The sequence below is a fragment of the Lethenteron reissneri genome, chromosome 47, assembly GCF_015708825.2.
Source record: "Lethenteron reissneri isolate LAM-NWPU_2019-01 chromosome 47, ASM1570882v1, whole genome shotgun sequence".
NCBI lineage: Eukaryota > Metazoa > Chordata > Hyperoartia > Petromyzontiformes > Petromyzontidae > Lethenteron > Lethenteron reissneri.
Genome location: NC_083825.1, coordinates 4,574,874 through 4,596,552, shown reverse-complemented (window position 1 = coordinate 4,596,552; position 21,679 = coordinate 4,574,874). Strand labels below are relative to the sequence as shown.

At 48.7% G+C, this 21,679-nt stretch overlaps 1 protein-coding gene across 1 annotated transcript in view; it reads right to left on the bottom strand.

Annotated features, from left to right (window-relative positions):
* The window catches only part of LOC133354365 (uncharacterized), a 40,848-nt gene extending 19,611 nt beyond the window's left edge, over positions 1–21,237 (bottom strand). Inside the window, exons 1-6 of the mRNA XM_061571148.1 lie at positions 21,112–21,237; positions 12,487–12,559; positions 4,033–4,226; positions 2,553–2,862; positions 1,504–1,551; positions 362–472 (exon numbers count right to left, since the gene is read on the bottom strand). Of these exons, the coding sequence (XP_061427132.1) occupies positions 362–472; positions 1,504–1,551; positions 2,553–2,862; positions 4,033–4,226; positions 12,487–12,559; positions 21,112–21,222 (847 nt within the window). The 5' untranslated portion in view covers positions 21,223–21,237. The remainder of the gene's footprint in view (positions 1–361; positions 473–1,503; positions 1,552–2,552; positions 2,863–4,032; positions 4,227–12,486; positions 12,560–21,111) is intronic.
* Between the last annotated feature and the right edge of the window lie 442 nt (positions 21,238–21,679).

The following is a 21,679-nucleotide window of genomic DNA, read 5'->3' as shown; positions in this document are numbered from 1 at the left end:
TGGCAACGAGTTGCCGTGGGATTGCCTGAGTGGATCCACTCCGGGGGGATATGTAGTGTAGCAGGTTAGCGCTACGCTGCGCTACGAACCCAGCGCCCTGGGCTCGATTCCTGTTCACGGTCAACGCCGGTGACGATTATCCGAACCGGTTCTGTGCCTCCCCGAGGTTGACTCAGCCTCAAAAGAGTACCTGGTGTTGTGTGTAAACATCGCCACTGGGGAGACAAAGGCGGCCTGGCGTGGTGCTGGCCACCCAACCCCTCGTGTACCGTTCCGGCCTTCATAGGTGTTTGCTAACAGCACTTGCTCCTACAGTTTGTTAAGGCTATACGGGGGATATTTGTGTTCGTGTGTCACGTACCAATCACCCTCCCCCTGCGCTTCTGGGCTCGAAAGCAGGTGATGACGATCACGATGACGCTGATGATGACGAGGGAGATGAGGATGACGATGACAACATCGCGGGTATCAGCTGCAAGGCACACGAGAGGAGGGGAAATCATCAGCTATCATCATCAGTAGTTTGATGATCGTCAACGGTCATCACTATGATGGTCTCTATCATCATCGTCATTATCACTGTGATCTTAATCATCACCACTGTGACCACACACCGTCATCACTACCGTCATCATCAGCACTTTGATTGTCGTCATCATCACTAAGATTACTGTCAGTGTGAAATAATTTATCATTGCGGTCATCATCACTCCGACAAGTGTCATCACCACCACCACCACTGTGATTACGGTCAGAAAAGTTCATCATCATCATTGTTATTCATCATCATTGTAATTATCATCAGTGATGATGCCGTACTCGGCATTTATATCGCATAGTGCAAGAGAGAAACTAAAAAAAATTCAAAAATGTTGTGGCTGTCTCTTGTCCACATCTAGACATTTAGTGGGTGATTCCTTGGCCACATCTAGACATGTAGTGGGTGTCTCTTGTCCACATCGAGACATGTAGTCGCTGTCTTGTGTTCATATCTAGACATGTAGTGGGTGTTTCTTGTCCACATCTAGACATGTAGTGGCTGTCTCGTGTTCACATCTAGACATGTAGTGAGTGTCTCTTGGCCACATCTAGACATGCAGCAACATTGTGTTGTGATTGTGAAGGTTTCTCGCTGTAGTGATGACGTAGTGAAATTATTTTTTCTGCTAAACTATGATGAAATGAATAAACAATAGTGCCACTTTATGGGGAAGCCAACAGTGGTTGTCCAATGGATATGCTTGCCCCGACCATACTAACGTGGAATTCCCACCACTGGCTCAAGGCTGTTAGAGGGAGATGCGTGGGTAGAGTGAGTGCGAGTTAGAGGTAGTGGCATGCGCACTGCGCTGTGAATGTAGCGTTCTCGAGTTCGACTCCCAGCCACGGTGTACATCAGTGGCGAGTGATTGTAAATCTTGTCCTGCATATCCCCTAGGTCAACTCAGGCTTAAATGAGTACCTGGTGTGGCGTGCGTTGATTAAACCAGGAGTTCTGCTTACCTTTGCCATCGTGGCAAGCAGGCGATGTTTTCACTCCACCACCTTGCGCTAGGGTGAGAAGTGACACATCTTTAATACCACAAACATGCATATGGAATGGCGATGACTGAGTCTCAAGACGCTTTAGCAGGAGGGTGCTGCTACCTGGGCTTGAAACTCAGGAGCTCAGTGAGGGCTGATCTCAGCGTCTCCGACATGGCCATTATGAGCCTTGCTTATGTTCAAGTTGATGTTTGCTTTAGGCAGGTGTGAGAACTCATGAGGTCAGAGTCGAGTCTCATTCGCAAGAGTCACCTGCGTGTCACCTGTGTGTCACCTGGATGACGAAGGCAAAGCACGCTACTTTAAAGTACAGCGATGAAGCGAATTGAAATCAGAACAAAAGGAATTATGTCACGTGCGTAATCCAAGTTTTTGCACGATTAAAATTTTATATTAAATAATACATTTCTCTGTAATAACAATATTGGATTTTTTTAGAGATATATAGCGTCCTTCGTGCAAACTGCATCTCACAATCGCTGAGAAACCACAGACAATGGATGCATGTGTGTGAATGTTGAACTTCTATCGCACCGCACGTAGCCAACCACACTAATCGGAGGTGCGCGGGGGGGGGGACAACAAACAAAACACAAAAAATCAGTTCTAAAGAAATGAGTTTGTCAATCTAGACGATGATTTAAAAGTGCATAGCTCCAGCGGCTTCCTAATATCGGAAGGAAGAGCGTTCCAGACGGCCGCAGGAAGTGCATCTGAAAGCACCATGAGATGCGGCGACCGCCATCTTTGTTCGACGGCTGAGCATCCAAAAGCTGCCGCTGCTGCGGCGAGGATGACGGAAAAAAGCCGGAAGGCAAGCCAGGCGGTGGTGAGCCGGCGCCACCAAGTTACCCGAGCTCTGCAATTCTCTACGTATAAGGACACCTCAATTTCATCTCGGCAGACGAGCGTTAACGGCAGCGTCGCACGTCGGCCTGGGCGGGCGACAGATTGAGTCGCCTAACCACCTCGTCGCGGCCACCTCTCGCGGACCTGCTGGGCCCCACCTTGGGTGACGAGCAGCTCCGTGACGCTCAGGACGTTGTAGGGGTGAGCGCCGTCTTGTCTCGGCGATGAGCCCGCGTTAGCGTCGCGCTCGCGGGGCTTTTGGGTGCCGTTGTGAGTCTCCTTTGTCCCCGCGTGGGGCACCTCCGGGTGGCCGTGGCGGTGGACGCGTTTCGCGCAGCAGTAGTGGCCAGAGTCGGACACCCGCAGGTTTCGCACGGAGAGCGTGAGGCTCGAACCGTCGTCGCTGCGTCCCAAGCTCGTCCGATGGTTGTCCGGGATGAAGTGGTGGTGTTTAATGTCGAAAAGGGCCTGGCGAGGTGAACATCATCGTCGTCATCGATGAGCACGGTTGGCTACGTAGCTTGCGAAAGAAGTTCAACGTACATCGTCGCCGTCATCATCTCGAGTAGCCATGATAAGTGAGAAAGCCGCCCCCCCAGCTTCTCCTATGACGCGTGAGTTGAACGTGCCAATGGCAATCGTCTTTACCCTCATCATTCATAACCACGCCCACCGCCCCACCTGTCATCCACGTGCTCCCGCCACCTTTCCCCTCTCATCGTACTTTGCTCCAACAGCCAAGAGGTCTTCTGTCAAATCCGACCCGCAACTCACCACGATGCTTCGTGCCATCCAGACCATGCGCAGTAACACGTGCAATGTTGGCATGTGGTTTGACACTATACTCAAATGAAAATTATTTTTTATTTGACCAGGTAAGGCCCAATGAGGTATACATAGCTCTTCTGAAAAAGCGACCTGGCTATCACAAACGATAGCTCAACGAAAATCAGGTGGAAATTTGTTGCAGCCAATATAAACGCGTGATGTTGATTCAAAATGTGTATGGAAAAAACCGGAGGGCCCGGAGAAAAATACATGCGACCAATGGCGAGAGAGACACGCAAACTCCAAATACACAGCAGGCGTCAGGGTTGTGATCGAACCCACGGCCTCCTGTGTACCAGGCGAGGGAGCTAACATCTCGCAACCGTGACGCCCAGACCACAATGCCAAAGTATGTTCCCCACAATTGTCATTGCCTTCATCCAGCAGTGGAATGACCAAGGAGTGTAATTCTCCATAAAACAGTTGTTTTGGGGGGTTAGATCGTGTAAATATAAATGTGTCGTTAAACCCGCCACCACCCGACACAGCCAATTAGAAAGATGTTTGTCCAGTAAACAGAACGTGGCCAATTCGTTAATAGTACAGCACACCGGTGTGTTGGAGAGCAAATCCACAACATTTACAATATAAGTCTCGCCACCGTGGCGCACAAAAACACCTTGCATTGGCCTGGCAAAGCCAAGGTGTTTTGCCCAGCGTTGGCTCAACGCTCAACACCCCAAGCTTCAATGGGTTCAGCCCCTTGTGCGGTGACACTGAGAGCTGCTACCCAACAAGGTGGTGGCGTTGCCGGCCAGCTTCGCGTCTCCGACACGGCCTTTGTGGACCGCCCCCCGCACCACCCCTCACCTGGCGATGATGGCCCCCTTTCATGAAGCTCTCCACGTAGTCGGGGTGCGCGCACGACCCGTTGAGTCCGCTGCCAATGAACCAGAGGACGGGCTGAGCGTGAGTCGCCGCGGGCTCCGACCCAGGCGGGAGGGGACACTGCAGGGTGACCTCCTGCTGCTCGGAGCACGTGACCTTGGTGGCCTCGTGTCTCGCTGCGGGATTTCGGGATTGATAATCGTCGGAGATAAATGTCGTCATCGTCAAAATTTAAAAATGAATTTCCTTAAGACTTTGGTTTTTGTGTGTATTTAGTTTGTTGTCCTTCCGCCGCACCTCCGATGATCACGGTTTGGTACGGTGCGAAAGAAGTTCAATAAATACACATCGTCATCATCGTTGTTGTTGTTGTCATTTTCATCATCGCCGGTTATCGTTCGTGGTAATCGCTGTCATTATAACATCATCATCATCAGTCACTTGATCAGTCAGTCGTTATCATCATTCCTGTCATCATCGTCACGGCGATCACAATCATCAAGCATCACAATCACCATTATCATCATTGCGGGCATCATCGCATACATTATCATGATCTTCAATGGTCAGTGTTGTTATCGTGATCATCGTTCTGAGTATTGCTGTTGCAGTCATCATTATCATCACCAAACAACGTTGTTGTTGTTATCGTCGTCATCATTATTGTCATAACGATCATCATTGCGGTCTTCATCAGTCATCATCATCATTGACATCGTCAATGTCGCTATTACCATCGTGGCGATCATGCCATCATTATTCCTGTCATCATTATTATCACCATCAACAACGTTGCCCTTGTTAACATAGTTATTATCATCATCATCGTGGTGGTGGTGGTGATGGCACGTGGCCTGCCATGCAGCAGTGTGGCGGCAGCGATGGTTGTTGGATCGTGCCAGGAGAAGACAGCGCATCAAAGTGCGGACGCATGCACAGGAGTGAAATGTTTTTTGGCATCGCAGGCCCGTGACGGATGGTGGCGGCGTGGCGAGGCCTTCACACCCGGGGGGGGTAGTCCGCGGCTCATGATGGTCATGATAGGGAGACCTTGATGTAGCGGTGGATAAACCACGGCTCACGATCATTGAGATTATAGTGATTGAGAGACCGTCATCCGTCGGCTCATGATCATATTGTAATTTAAATGATCACGATGAGGATGTCTTCATCCAGCAGTGCATAGACCATGGCTTGTGATGATGATGATGACAACTGAAAATATCGTGATGGGGATGCGTTCATGCAGCAGTCAATAGGCCGTGGCTCTACGATGAACCCTAACCGTGTTTTGTAACTTTGTTCAATCGTAATTACAGGGCCTCAGTGTGAATGCCGCGCGCTAATCACGCTGATTACGTGACTGATTGCCGCTTCGGGTTAGGCCAATGGTTTGAATGTTCCTAAGCACACCCCAGCAAGATCCTGTCGGGGTCGAGTAAAATCTGCGACCTGCAGACCTGTTTCGTTTCCTGCGAGGTTACTCCCGTGGTGAAGAGTGCCTCTCTCACTCCCTCTATTCGCCCTCGCCTTACACGTTTGTTTTAATTCATATTGTAGCAATCCGATGAGCTATAAAGCTTTTTTCACAGACGTCCCGATGTATGCTGAACTCCTCTTTCGCACCGTACGTAGCCAACCGCGCTCATCGGAAATGCAGGGGAAGGACAATCTAAACACCAAAGACAATAATAGGTCGGCTCGCTAACAGACATTGCCCCAACAGCCTGTGAAGGCAAAAAAGATTTTTATTTGTGCGAGTACATGCATGTGTGTATGTATGCCTTCGTGGGTGCTCGCTAACAGCACTTGCCCCTACAGTCTGTTAAGGCTATACGGGGGATCTTTGTCTTTGTGGAGAGCATTTTATGTGTATTCTTTGGGTTCATATTCTTGGGGTGTGTCATTCAGACTCTGTCTTCTCGACAGACCTGTTCTCTACCTGAGGACGGCTGCTTGCGTTGTGGCCGAAACGTGAGAATTATTTTATTATGTTTAATTTTTATTATTTTAATATTTACATTCTACGTGACTTTACCGAAAGAACCAAGAAGATGAATCCCTGCAGTCACGAAAGCCTTAAATCGAAATTTATTCTTTGGGTCTTTCGGTAAAGTCACGTAGATAGGTTCAAAGAAAATAACAAAAAAACAAAAACTACGACGTTTCGATCGCAACACAATCGACCGTCTTCAGGTGCAGTTTTAGTTTTCTGTTATTTTATCTGAACCTATCTACGTGACTTTACCGATAGACCCAAAGAATATGAATTCATGCAGTCACGAAAGCTTTAAGTCAAGATTGAATATGCGCGTTGTGTTTTTTGTGTGTGCAAGAAATGAACCGATAGAATCTACTCGCCAGTACGCGTGCCTGCTCTCTTGCGGTGTCGGAAAAATATTTTTTTTTACGCCCGCAACTTTATACCTACAGGTCAAATAATTACACCCAGACCTCTCTAGTTTGGTGTATGTGTGTGTTTGTGTATACATGTGTGTTGCCATAGCGGTGGTGTAGCGGTCAGCGTGCTGCGCTATGAACCCGGCCGCCCGAGTTCCGTTTCTGCTAATGGCCAACACCGGTGACGATTATCTGAACCGGTTCTGGGCCTCCCCTAGGCCGACTCAGTCTCAAATGAGTACCTGGTTCCGGTGTGTAAACATCGCGACTAGGGAGACGAAGGCGGTCGGGCGTGGTGCTGGCCACCCACCCCCTCGTGTGCCGTTGCGGCCTTTATAGGTGCTCGCTAACAGCACTTGCCCCAACAATCTGTTAAGGCTACACGGGGGATCTTTGTCTTTTGTCGCCATAGCGATAGCGTAGCGGATAGCGCGCTGCGTTACGAACCCAGCGACCAGAGTTCGATTCCTGCTCAGGGGCCAACACCGATGACGATTATATGAACCGGTGCTGGGCCTCCCCTGGGTCGACTCAGCCTCAAATGAGGTCGGGCGTGGTGTCGAGGACGCGCTGTGGCTTCGCGTCGGCGTGCAGGATGCGCGTTTACCGCGGGGTTTCACCACCGTCATTGAGCAAGTGCAGCTTGCGTGTGACCACACGCCTCACGCGTAACAACACTCGCTTCCTCCTACGCTCTGACGTCAGGCGATGAGGTGAGGAGTTGATGATGATGATTGTGGTGCAGGTGGTGATGATGATTGTGGTGCAGGTGGTGATGATGATGATGATTGTGGTGCAGGTGGTGATGATGATGATGATGAATGTGGTGCAGGTGTTGATGATAAGCTTAGCGTGATGGTGACAGACGCCGGTGATCCGGTGCCTTTAGGGGAAATGGTTTTGCTGGATGGGGCAGAGATTTGTGAAACTCACAAATCAGCTGGGCTGTGTGTGCGGCCGAGTCTGTGGGTATCACCCCGGTTTCCTCTTGCGAGGAGCCAAGCACTCACTCATTTGTGGAATTGGCCAAATATGCCAATGTAGCAGTGCCTTCCGTACAAAGGTTCCTGAGACTTCAAAGGCTGTTTTAGGTAAAGGGAATAAAGACAATTGATGATTATCGTAATAGTAATTGCAATGATTGACGATAATGAGATTAATTAATATGATGATTCGATTAAGGACTATAATTACGATGACGGTACACTTAAACTAAACTATATTCTTGGTTCTTTCAGTAAAGTCACGTAGAAAGGAAATATATTATATTAATATTATTTTATCATTTCCCTTCTACGTGACTTTACCGAAAGAACCAATAATTTGAATTCCTACAGTCACGAAAGCGTTAAATCTAAATTAAAAACTAAACTCTTTTTAATTTTAACCAGGTAAGGCCCACTTGAGCTACGTAGCTCTCTTTCAGAAGCGACCCGGTCACAAACGATATCTCAACGAAAGTGGCTCATCACGTGGCAATGCATCGCAGCCAAATATTCGAAGCGCGTTGCCGTTGATTCTACACGAGGAGGGCAAAGCCGGAGGACCCGGAGACAATTCCACGCGACCACGGGGAAAGAGAGAGACACGCAAACTCCAAATTATGGTGATGATGGTGATGATGATGGGTAATAATTACGACGACGAGGACGACAACGGCGACGCTTGCTATTATCGTGTCTCGAGCGCACGCTGCCATCGCAATGCGGACCACATGTGTACGGCTGTTTCCTGTGATGACAGCTGTCGAGGATTGACAGTGACCGCACGCCTCTGAGTTTCCTCCTCGCGAGTTGTGTAACGGGCCTACGGCGGCTCGAACGCAACGGGAGGGGGGGGGTGGCACCGGATTATCGATGCGCGGTGCGTGTCAATTGGGCGATTGATTGATGATGATGATGATGCGATTTGTAACACACGCAAACATTTGCGGATACGGCCGCAGCTCAGAGTCACTCGAAAGTCAGGCTGTAGAGGTGATTCTAGATTTGAAGCTTTCGTGACTGCAAGGATTCATACTCTTGGGTTTTTTTCGGTAAAATTACCTACGTGACTTTACCGAAAAAACCTAAGACTATAGAGGTGAGTTGTTAAGTGTCCCTTGAAGGAGACGGCGGAGGTCACGCTGCAAATGTGACAAGTCCTGCATCTTGGTGTCGAGAGAAGGTCGTGAGGAGTCACACTGCGAAGGCATCTGCCGTTTAAATAATGTGGCACTACGATGTGCCAATTGTTTTTTTTTTTATATCGGTTAGTACTCCATGCGTTTCATACAAATCTACGGACCACTCACATTGTCATTATCTCTGCTATCGTTAACACATTCTTGCGGAGGGAGCTGGTAGGAACGTTGGGTTGCTCGGTCAATGGCCAGGGTCAACGGTGGCGTGGTGTATTACGCAAATATGCCCGACTGTGATGGCGGGCACAAGCCGGCGTGAGTAGGTTAAACGTTGAGTTTTATAAGGGCACCCGGGGTGACCAGCCCCTCCCCACCCAGCCCCACCCTCCCCTCCCCGCCCAGCCCCTCCCTCCCCACCCAGCCCCTCCCTGCACGACGGAAACAATAATCCCCTGTGGGCTGGTGTAACCAGGAGGTTCCTACCAGTATTATTCTTATTTCAGTTTGAACATGGCTGATGATGATGATGATAGAAAAACAAGACAAAGATCCCCGTATAGCCTAAACATACTTTTTGGAGCAAGTGCTGTTCACGAGCACCTATAGAGGTCGGCACAGCACGCGATGAGGTGGTTGGCCATCAGCACGACCGGCCGCCTTTGTCTCCCCACTGGCGATGCTTCCACATCTCACCAGATACAGGACTGGCTTCAATAATAGTCGTTGGTGTTGGCCGTGAGCGGGAATCGAACTCACTCACGGCCAACACTAGGGACAATTATCTGAACCCGTCCGGGGCCTCCCCTAGGTCGACTCAGTTTTAAACTGGTACAGTACCTGGTGAGGTGTGTAAATATATAGCCACTCGGGAGACAAAGGCGGTCGGGCGTGGTGCTGGTCACCCACCCTCTCGCGTGTTGTTTCCGACCTCCATAGATGCTTGCTAACGGCACTTGCCTCGAAAAGTTTGTTAAGGCTATACGAGGATCTTTGCCTTTGAAAGTGGCCTTCAAACCCAGTAACCTGGGTTCAACTTCCAGTCATGGCTAATATTAGTAATATATTGGAACCTGTCCTGAATACTGCCAAGTGTAGAAGTGTATAAAGATCAACACTGGGGAGACAAAGGCGGTCAGAAGTGGTTCTGGATACCCCACGTAATTCTATGCCAATGTGTCCTTAATGGGAGCTAACTAACAGCACTTGCCTCTGAGGTATGTAGAACCACATAGGGGATCATTATCTCTGTATCGTGCATGCGACTGTGCAATACAAAGATAATGTATCATCATATGTACGATACGAAGTTAGTGAATGAGTATGGTTAGGGGTGAGTGGATGGGGGAATGGAGTGATAAGTGAGTGTAAGGGTGAGTGAATGAGTGAGTGGGTGAATGCGTGAGTGAATGAGACGTGAATTAATGGTTGAGTCAGTGAATTAACGAGTTTGGCAGGATAGGGTGAGTAAGTGAATTAATGGATAAGTGAATGGGTGAATGAATCACTGGATGGGTGACCTCGTGTGTTACCAAGTGAATAACAAACTGTTTTGTTCACAGTGACAGCAGCTCACAAATGTCAGAATTTCATAATTGGGGAATTCTCTGAAGTGCCCTCTGATTCCAATGAAAATATTTATCCGAAAGGAATCCGATGAGCTATTAAGCTTTTTTATACAGAAGTCTAGTAGGGGCGGGTAAGAACTTGACAACAACAAATAGTACAACATCACAATAAGCGTACAAAGTATAGGAAAAATAAACAAATCACTTAAAAATATACAAATTAAGTTATTGTATATCTTAGCAGTTAAGGCCCACTGAGCTATGCAGCTGCTTTTCAGAAGCGACCTGGCCACAAATGATAGCTCAACAAAGTTGCTTGTCACGTGAACATTTACAGCAGCGAAATCATCTAAATAATCTCAAGTACTGGAACGCAACTTTTAAAATTCGATGTCATCAACTGTGGGGTAAAATACAGCGTAAGAAACGTCTACATCTGCATTTCAGCATTTTTTATTTGCTGATGGTTAAAATACACAATTGTGCACTTGTAGTACTCTATATAGAGTTTGATTGTTTCAATTCTGCAGTATGTACGTGCTTCCTAGCGGTTTAGGCTCCGCACGCTACACGAGGCAATTACTAGGATGGCTGACGATATTTGGATCGTATATTTGTAAGTGATTAGCGTAGAGACTCCAGGCGATTTAGAACGTTGGGATGACTCTGCCCCATGACTGAAACTAATCAAACTCCCGGGCCTTCTTGTTTGACGATGCTGCTAAATATGAGCGTGGACTCAAATAATATAAGTACCAAATTGTCAGCTGTCCGGTTCTCGCATAACATCGTTCGGTTGTACACCCGCCTCTCTGTGCATTTTGACGTGTGAATTGTTTTTTTTTGTGGCCCAAATTCCACGAGACTTGCAGTCGTTCAAACCTGTCACGCAGGGGGCCTTTCTTTGTGTGCCTTTGGGATAGGCCCAGGAGTCAGCAACCTGTGGTGGCTCTTTCACTTAGTCTCTCCCCTCCCTCGCCTTGCGGCTCTCCGAGTGCCCTCATTTTGCGGGCAGCCGTTTAAAAAAAAAAACAGCTAAATGTTAAACGTCATTTATCGTAACGATAATTTATTAAATATGGCACGGGGAATGGGGCTCACGCTATGGAATGTCTTGATGACACCAGAATGTACAGCGGTCAAACTCCGTCGGTAAGGAATAACTAAAGGGGTGAAACAAATAGACGCAGTTTATTCCATCACCTATTTTGTTTTTTTATCAAAGTCAGAATGCGTGTTGTCATCTGCTGTATACCCAGTGCCGCGTTTGTGAGCTCTGTGGCAGTTGAAATAAGGGGGGTAAGTTTCTTAAATTCACCCCCCCGAACCCCCACTCTGTCCTCTATCCACCCAGCAAAATAAATGATGTACTCACTCCACAGCTAGCCGGCCGCGATCGGCTAGCTGCGATCGGCTAGCCGGTCGCGTATGTCGGTGTAAAGTGTGTGGGTCCTCCTCCCTCTTGCAAAAAACTTTGGTCAGCGTTGGAGGTGTAGGCCAAAGTAGCCCCCCCCCCCCCCCCCACAGAGCTCCCTCTCACGGGGAGGCCGTTTCCCCCAGCAGCTGCCCCAGAATGTACATTTGTCAGGTGCCCGCACCTCTACAATTGTAGAGGATGGTCGGGACGTCCTCACACACAAACGCCACGCAACCTCGGGTTAAGGGTCAGGCGGTCGCGGGAGCACTGCCGTGCACGACACACACAATGCGACGATTTAGTGGAGGACACTCCTGATCGTAGTGGTGCGAGAAGGATTAACAAAGGGTGGGAAAAACCGAGAAGGGGATTGGCGTAATAGAGAACGGAGTTGGAGGGTTTCGGGGTTGGTTTTTGTTGACGAGTGGAAGCGTGGTGTGAGTTTGCCTCGACAATAAAGATCCTTCTTAACCCAGCTCAAGTCTCCTCTTCACAATCATTTGAGTGGCGCATCTGTCAATGGATCACCGTGTATAATAATAACAATTCTAATATTATACGTGTGTGTGAGTGGTGAGCGGTATAGTGTGGCGGTGAGGTCGCTGCCCTACGAACCCGGCCACCAAAGTTCGATTTCCCCCCTCAAGGCCAACGCCAGTGAACATTATCTGAACCGGTCCTGGGCCTCCCCTAGGTCGACTCAGCCTTAAACGAGTACCCGGTGCGGTGTGTAAAAAAAAACATCGGCGCTGAGGGGGGGGGGGGGTTCGGGGGAAACAAAGGCGACCGGGCGTGGTGCTGGCCACCCACCCACGCTCGTGTGCCCTGCTCGCTAACGGCACTTGCCCGAAAACAGTTCTGTTCAGACGATACGGCCGATCTTTGTCTTTGCGGGCGAAGGTGACGAAAGCCGCTGTGTGCCGCGCTTTTACCTTGCGAGAGACGAGCACAGGTGAGCAGCAGCAGCAGTGGTGGCAGGTACAGATGCATGGCGTCACTTGCTCCCTGACTCCTCAACACACACACACACACGAGACCAGATGCAAAACGAAGAGCGAGCTGACTGCGACAGCAAACTCTGTCGACTAATTCTGTTTGTGGTCGCCGACTCTTAGGCAACGACCCCCCCCCCTCTCGCTCCACAGTCCTTATCAGCAGGAACCAGAAATTGTTTAAGTTAAGCCATTTTTCGATGTGAAAAAGCACGGCGTATGGGGGCCTATGAATGGCATGCGTTAACCGAGTACGATGTACACGAGTCATACAGGGTGATTCAAGAATTGTTTTAACACTTCTGAGACCACATGGAGAAGATTCCAGGCACGCGTTGGCAATGATGGCGAACAAGTGGAGACTCTTTGACTTTTTGAAGCTATTACCGTTACATTTGTTATCATGTTACAGTGTATTGTCAGTTATTTTTCCATAAAAAAAACAATAGTTCCATTTAAGTGTAAGCATTTTTTGAAGCACCCTGTATGTCGACCAAACATTACGACTGCTGCTGTGGTGTATAGCTATGAGTACACTAGACTAGAGTTCGCTGGTTCAATGCCCCGGCAGAAACAATTGACTAGGTTCTAAATTCGCACCCTCCCCTCTCCTCCGCGTTTCTATCTAACCAGCAGTATAATCATAACAACATATGAATGTTTAGTTTTTTTATATATATATGTGGAGATATGGAGAAGTAGAGTCATCGTTCATGCAAATTGCATCTCACAATCGCAGAGTAACCGCAGAAAAAAACGGGAAACCGGCAGCTGCCCAGCCAGTGAGCCAGCCAGCTACCAACAATTGCCCAAGATCTGCGGTTCTCTAGGTCAATGTTTATACATTTGGAAGAGAACCAGAGCGCCCCAGATAACGCCCACGAGCGAGAGTGGTAGAGCACTCTACCCTATACAGAGTGAGAGATCAACTCTATCCCATACAGAGTGAGAGATCAACTCAACCCCATACAGAGTGGGAGATCAACTCTATCCCATACAGAGTGGGAGATCAACTCTATCCCATACAGAGTGGGAGAGCAACTCTATCCCATACAGAGTGAGAGATCAACTCTATCCCATACAGAGTGAGAGATCAACTATATCCCATACAGAGTGGGTGAGCAACTTTATCCCATACAGAGTGAGAGATCAACTCTATCCCATACAGAGTGAGAGATCAACTCTATCCCATACAGAGTGAGAGATCAACTCTATCCCATACAGATTGGGAGATCAACTCAACCCCATACAGAGTGAGAGATCAACTCTATCCCATACAGAGTGGGAGATCAACTCAACCCCATACAGAGTGAGAGATCAACTCTATCCCATACAGAGTGGGAACGCACGTGAGGTGACGGATAAACCTGTGAACTTGTATCATACGTGAGAGTCACTGTTGAAAATCTTGCCGTGTGAATCTGTCCGTATAAATGAACTACAATAACATTTTAATCTACATTGGAACCGAGAGCGAAATTAACGACCTTTGTAAAGTCAGTGCTCGTAACCAATGCGGGTTTCCAAGTTTCAGTTTAATTTATTAGGTATAGCCCTGTGAGCCATTCGGCTCTTGAATCGGGTGCAACCGCAACAAACAAAAGACAAAAACATGAACAAGAAAACATCTTAAAATGACTATGTGACTATGTGCAAACAGAAAATCCAGGAAAAAACGGCAAAATATTCCACAAAAAGCGTCGTACACCAACGCTAGAGTAGCCAGCGACGGCGACCGCATCGCCCCGCGCACGCAGAGCGCCCGTTTACATGTAATTTGCATTTTCTTGCAGTTCCTAGCTACTAAATGATGGCTCACAAAGTAGTGAGAAATATTGATGCTCATCATTCATACATTTAGTCATCAGAAGCCATGTTGGGTCAAGCGGGGGTAACGCCTCGTTTGTAAGTTCAACAAGGGGGGGGGGGAGAGGGGGGGCTACAGGTTTGCCGAGAAAGGTTGAGAACCAACTGGGGCATCTAAACCGGTCCCCATGCAATCGGTCCACGTGCAATTGGTCCCCGTTAAATCGGTCCCCGTGCAACCGGTCCCCGTGCAACTGATCCCCGTGCAATCAGTCCCCATGCAACCGGTCCCCGTGCAACTGGTCCCCGTGCAATCGGTCCCCATGCAACCGGTCCCCGTGCAACTGGTTCTCATGCAACCGGTCCCCATGCAACCGGTCCCCGTGCAACCGGTCCACGTGCAACTGGTCCCCATGCAATCGGTCCCCGTGCAACCGGTCCCCGTGCAACCGGTCCACGTGCAACTGGTCCACATGCAACCGGTCCCCATGCAATCGGTCTCCGTGCAACCGGTCCATGTGCAATCGGTCCCCATGCAACCGGTCCCCGTGCAATTGGTCCCCGTGCAACCGGTCCCCGTGCAATCGGTCTCCGTGCAACCACCCTGCAGGCCACCATCGCCAACCCGCACGGACCCCCGCGGTGAAGTATGGCTAAACAGCCCCAGCGACGTCACAGCCGATGGGAGAGGCCTTCATCCAGCAGTGGATGTGAGAAACAAGGGGGCTGTAACATAAGAATGGTGGTGGTAGTGGTGTAAGAGTCGTGCCTCGCGGCAAGATGGCCGCCAAGGTAGATGCCCGACTCGGGCGCCTTTCTGTGTGATGTTTGTGTGTCCTCCCCCTGCAGTGCGTGAGTGTGTGTGTGATGGTGAGTGGGTAGATGAGTGAGTGGGTGGGTGAGTGTGGGAGTGGGTAGATGAGTGGGTGGGTGAGTGAGGGAGTGGGTGAGTGGATAGATGAATTGAGTAGGTGGGCGGGCGAGTCGGCGAGTGGGTAGATGAGTGTGTGTGTGATGGTGAGTGGGTAGATGAGTGAGTGGGTGGGTGAGTGAGGGAGTGGGTAGATGAGTGGGTGGGTGAGTGAGGGAGTGGGTGAGTGGATAGATGAATTGAGTAGGTGGGCGGGCGAGTCGGCGAGTGGGTAGATGAGTGTGTGTGTGATGGTGAGTGGGTAGATGAGTGAGTGGGTGGGTGAGTGAGGGAGTGGGTAGATGAGTGGGTGGGTGAGTGAGGGAGTGGGTGAGTGGATAGATGAATTGAGTAGGTGGGCGGGCGAGTCGGCGAGTGGGTAGATGAGTGCGTGGGTGGGCGGGTGAGTGGGTAGATGAGTGAGTGGGTAGGTGAGTGGGTGGGCGGGTGAGTGAGTGAGTAGATGATGTTAGTGGGTAGATTAATGAGTGGATAGATGAATGAGTGGGTGGGTGAGTGAGGGAGTGGGTAGATGAGTGGGTGGGTGGGTGAGTGAGTGGGTGAGTGGGTAGATGAGTGCGTGGGTGGGCGGGTGAGTGGGTAGATGAGTGAGTGGGTAGGTGAGTGGGTGGGCGGGTGAGTGAGTAGATGATGTTTGTGGGTAGATTAATGAGTGGGTAGATGAATGAGTGGGTGGGTGAGTGAGGGAGTGGGTAGATGAGTGGGTGAGTGGGTAGATGAACGAGTGGGTGGGTGAGTGGGTGGGTGAGTGGGTGGGCGGGTGAGTGAGTGGGTGAGTGGGTGGGTGAGTGGGTAGATGAACGAGTGGGTGGGTGAGTGGGTGGGTGAGTGGGTGGGCGGGTGAGTGAGTGAGTAGATGATGTTAGTGGGTAGATTAATGAGTGGGTAGATGAATGAGTGGGTGGGTGAGTGAGGGAGTGGGTGAGTGGGTAGATGAGTTGAGTGGGTGGGTGAGTGGTTAGATGAGTGGGTGGGCGGGTGAGTGAGTGGGTGAGTGGGTAGATGAACGAGTGTGTGGGTGAGTGGGTGGGTGAGTGGGTGGGCGGGTGAGTGAGTGAGTAGATGATGTTAGTGGGTAGATGAATGAGTGGGTAGATGAATGAGTGGGTGGGTGAGTGAGGAAGTGGGTGAGTGGGTAGATGAGTTGAGTGGGTGGGTGAGTGGGTAGATGAGTGGGTGGGCGGGTGAGTGAGTGGGTGAGTGGGTAGATCAGGGGTCCTCAAACTTTTTAAACAGGGGGCCAGTTCACTGTCCCTCAGACCGTTGGAGGGCCGGACTATAGTTTAAAAAAACTATGAACAAATTCCTATGCACACTGCATATATCTTATTTTGAAGTGAAGAAACAAAACGGGAACATATACAATATTTAAAATGAAGAACAAGTAAAGTTAAATCAACAAACTTGCCAGTATTTCAATGGGAACTATGGGCCTGCTTTTGGCTAATGAAATGGTCAATGTCCGGTTCCATATTTGTCACTGCTAGTCGTAACAAGTGATGCAAGTGTGCATCCGTTAGTCTAGATCTGGTTGGAGATTTCAAATGTTTCATTCTGGAAAAAGTCTGTTCACAGACATAAGTGCTGTCAAAGATGGTTGCCATTTTGAGTGCATGGTTCCTGAGATGATGATATGTCTCAGAGGGGAGAGATGCATAGAAATTATGAAGGCTGCTTGACTTGAATGCGTCTTTCAGAGAGTCACAATTCTGCAGTTCAGCCAGTTCCATTTGGTAAATTGTATTCACATTTTCAATGTCAATAGAAAATGGGTTACGGAAAAGCTGTATGTCCTGTTCATGGAGATGAAGCTCTTTAAATCTAAATTGGAACTCCTTTTGCAATTTTTCCAGTGAATCCACACATGTTTTGTTTGGGAATGCAACCAATGGTTTTTCCGCTAACAGATTTTGAGTTGTGGGGAGATGGCAGAAGTTTTCCTCCTTCACTTGTTTGATGAGGAGGCCTAATTTTACTTCAAATGCTTTGACATGTGATTGCATATCACAGATGAGCTTCCCCTTTCCTTGAAGTTGCACATTGAAACTGTTGAGTAGCTCTGTTACATCTGTCAGAAAGGCAAGGTGCCATTTCCATTCTGCATCATTGAGCTCTGGTACGTTTTTGTTTTTTTTAAAGCAGAAAAGCTGTAATCTGTGGAAGTAAGTCATAGAAACGTTTCAAAACTCTCCCTCGACTCAGCCAACGGACTTCTGTGTGATACAGAACATCTTCATAGTCAACATTTAGCTCAGACAGAAATTCCTGAAATTGTCTGTGGTTTAGTGCATGAGCTCTAATGAAGTTAACACAAGATACCACAAATTTCATAACAGAGTCCCACTTCAGTGATTTACTACACAGCGCTTGTTGGTGGATGAGGCAGTGTATGGCTATTGGATGAGAATGGTTATGTTTGTCCATCTCTTGGTTAATGCGAGCAATTACTCCTTTCTTAGACCCCACCATGCTAGGAGCACCATCAGTTGTCACACTGGCTAGTTTAGCCCAGTTCAGCTTCAAACCATTCACAGTTTGGCAAACCTTTTCATAGATATCCTCTCCTGTAGTTGTTCCTTTGATGCTTTGCAGTGCAGCAAGCTCTTCTGTGACTTCGAAATAGTCATTCGTCCCACGAATAAAAATTAGAAGTTGTGCAGAATCACGAACATCATTGCTTTTGTCGAGTGCCAAGGAAAAATAGGAAAGTTTTTTTGTGGAGTTTTGCAAATGCTGATGCAAATTGTCTCCCATTTCTTCAATCCTCCGTGTAATTGTAGGTCCTGAAAGACTCACTGTACTAACTAAATCGGCCTTCTCTGGACACATCTCTTTGGCAACAGAAAGAAGGCATTCTTTAACAAATTCTCCCTCCACGAATGGTCTGCCAGTGCACGCTATTAGCTTGGCAACTTGAAAACTTGCTCGCAGTGATGAAATATTTAGCTGCTTCTGCTTCACAAAAGTATTTTCCTGAGTTGTTAATGTATTTTTCAGTTTTAATATTTTATCTTTTCTCACTTCTCCGACCAAACAATCATATTTATTTTTATGTTGAGTTTCATAGTGTCGACGTAAATTGTATTCTTTGAGCACAGACACTATATTCTGGCATATCAGACACACAGCTCTTTCCTTGTACTGCATGAAAAAGTAATCATAAGTCCACTGTTCTTTGAATATCCTACACTCCGAGTCAATTTTTCTCTTTCTTGACATCATTGTTTCCTAGGTAGTCAAAATTGCTATTAGTAAAATACCAATATATATACAGCGCTACAAAAACAATATACCAGCAATAACTTTGCCCACACAGAGACATACAGACTGCACTGCCCATCAATGCAGTCTGATTGGGGGGAACTCCGCCCCCTCTCCCTCTTCCACCAATGACCGTCCTTCTCATGTAAAAAAAAGTAACAGACAGGCAGCGGCGGCAAAAACACCCGGCGGGCCGGATAAATGTCCTCGGCGGGCCGCATGTGGCCCGCGGGCCATAGTTTGAGGACCCCTGGGGTAGATGAACGAGTGGGTGGGTGAGTGGGTGGGTGAGTGGGTGGGCGGGTGAGTTAGTGGGTAGATGAAGTTCGTGGGAAGGCGAGTGAGTGGGTAGGTGAGTGAGTTGGTGATTGGGTAGAGTGAGTGGGTGGGCGGGTGAGTGTGTAGACGAGTGAGTGGCTAGGTGAGTGAGTGGCTGAGTGTGTTGTCGTGGACCTGTAGTTGTGTTGGTTGAACACATTGTGGGTGCCATGCAACTGTCAGTCTGGAAGATCAAGTCTTCAACATGAGTTAAGTTCATGGGAACGGTGATCATGGCAACAGTCGTAGCTATAGACGAGTGGTAAGGAACGATAATGTAGATGCAGCCAGTGGATATGTGGTGCGCGTAAATTAATTTTCCATAAAATTTGGGGCCCTTTGGCCTGCTTGGGGCCTCGGGCTTTGTTTAGTATCCGCTAGCGCTTAGCGCCAGCACTGCTTGCGTTCGTCCGGGTGCTGCGAGCCGACCCTGACCTCAAGTCGAACTCAAACTCTGCCTCGCTCGGCGGCTAATGTGCTCGCACAGCGATGTGTACACCGGTGCTGTCAAACGTGACCCCCCCCCCCCGCCGCCGCCGCCGAACAAATAGCAGATACTTTCATTTCGGATTAAACAAAGTATTTGTACGAGCCGTGAGCTCTTGGCGTGCGGTTTACGTGTCAGTCCAGGTAGAGAATGGCAAATATCGGAAAGTTAAATATTTAGTGTGTTGTTTGCCTTGAAGGGACGGTGGCGGTGTTTTTGGGAGGCTTTCATCCAGCAGTGGTGGGATGATTTGGGAGCGGTGGTGCAGTGGTTGCCGCACTGCACTGTGGCGTGCACAGCCACCACCCAAGTTCGATTCCCGGCCACGCCGTGCGTTGCCTTGCTTTCAGCAACCCACATTGACCTGCGTGGTGAAGTCGTCAGGCGAGACAAACCCCATGGGGAGGCTTTCATCGAGCAGTGGAATTACATATAAGCTAAATATAGAATTGTGAAACTACGATATATTAACCACTGTGGCTAAGTCGTGACCTATTTCAAGACGATGAAATGCAAAAATTAAAATATATTTGGAGTCCATCGGCCTGTTGGCCTTGGAGACTTATGTTAAATGAATATATTATCTTGTATTCAATTAGCGCTTTTATCCAAGCCGCTTCACAACAGTTCTGAGTGGTACAATAAGGGTAACTAAAATGATACGGTGAATAGGGATGGAGTATATGGTGGACGGATCGTGGGTACCGGAATTATGGGGGGTGCCTAAGGATGGGGGGAAGGATGGGCCAGGGAGAAGAGGTGGGGGAAAACTTAATTTGGAGCTTTCGTGACTGCAGGAATGATTCTTTGGTTCTTTCGGTAAAGTCACGTATCAAGATAAAATAATAAATTAAATTAAATACTAGCATACGACGTTTCTATTGCAACACAAGCAATCATCATCAGGTATAAATGAAATAGAAACACAAATCTAGTATACTTAGAAATGTAATGTAATACAACAGAGAGTCGGAGAACATAACAATCAACACCCTACCTGGTTGATTACGTTCTTCCTGAGAATGCTACATTTGAAGAACGTAATCAACCAGGTAGGGTGTTGACTGTTATGTTATCCGACTCTTTGTTGTATTACATTACATTTCTAAGTATACTAGATTTGTGTTTCTATTTCATTTATACCTGATGATGATTGTTTGTATTGCAATCGAAACGTCGTATGCTAGTATTTAATTTATTATTTTATCTTTATACGTTACTTTACCGAAAGAACCCAAGAATAAGAGGTGGACGCCTTGAGGGGGGAGCGGAAACGAGACAGGGAGGGTGTCTTACTCACGTCTTTCCGGCAAAGGGGCCTCCGCTTGGCAGTAACGCAGAGAGTAGCTCTGGAGGGTATTTTGGCCTACTCTTCCACGTTTTGCAAGAGGTGGCAGTAGCGACACCAAACCCAACCAACTGCAGGCGACCTGCAGTTCGATCAACGACGGTGAATCAGAGGTCGCAAACGGGTTTTGATTTTTTACCCGTACCCGTACCTGGCCGCACCAGGGTCGCAAACGGCGACCCGTACCCGTAACCGGCTGGGTACGGGTACCCGTTCCTTACCCGTACCCGTACACTACCCGAAATGAGTGACAAACGGCTACTCACCAGTGACTCACGGCCTATCCGTACCCGTACCCGGCCGCACCAGGGTCACAAACGGCTACCCGTACCCGGCCGGGTACGGGTAGCAGGGTATCGGGTAGGGTACGGGTATCGGGTACCCGGTTACGACCTCTGCGGTGAACCCACTCACGCTGCTGGGTGGACAGAGGCGACTGCCGAGAGATTTAGACAAATCGTCTCCGTCGCTTGAAGCCGTCGACGTTGCAAACTGTCGGATCGCGCCACGTGCTGGGGACGCCATTGGCAGGGCGCGCGAGGCGGAGATGCTCCACGCGAATGTTTACACGCGGCAATACGCGACGAGAAGAGTCGCTTCAGAAGTAGTTCTTTGACATCCCCTTCCGCGTGCCCGTCGCCTGGCACGTTGGTTCACGACCAGCTGGCGGGAGCTCCGCGTGGACTTGGTTCCTTGGCCACGTGACCTCGGAGAGCACAATTGAGATTGCGAGAGGGATAACAGTTCTATATTTGAAGCTTTCGTGACTGCAAGGATTCATATTGTTAGGTTTTCTTCGGTAAAGTCACGTAGCTAAAAAATTAAATGAATAAAAGTAAAATAAAAAATAAAAATCACGACGTTTCGGAGGCTACACAAGCTATAGCTTGCAACACAAGCTTCCGTCTTCAGGTGGAACCGTCACAGCACGATAGCTTGATTCGGCTATAGCTTAATACAGCTATCGTGCTGTGACGGTTCC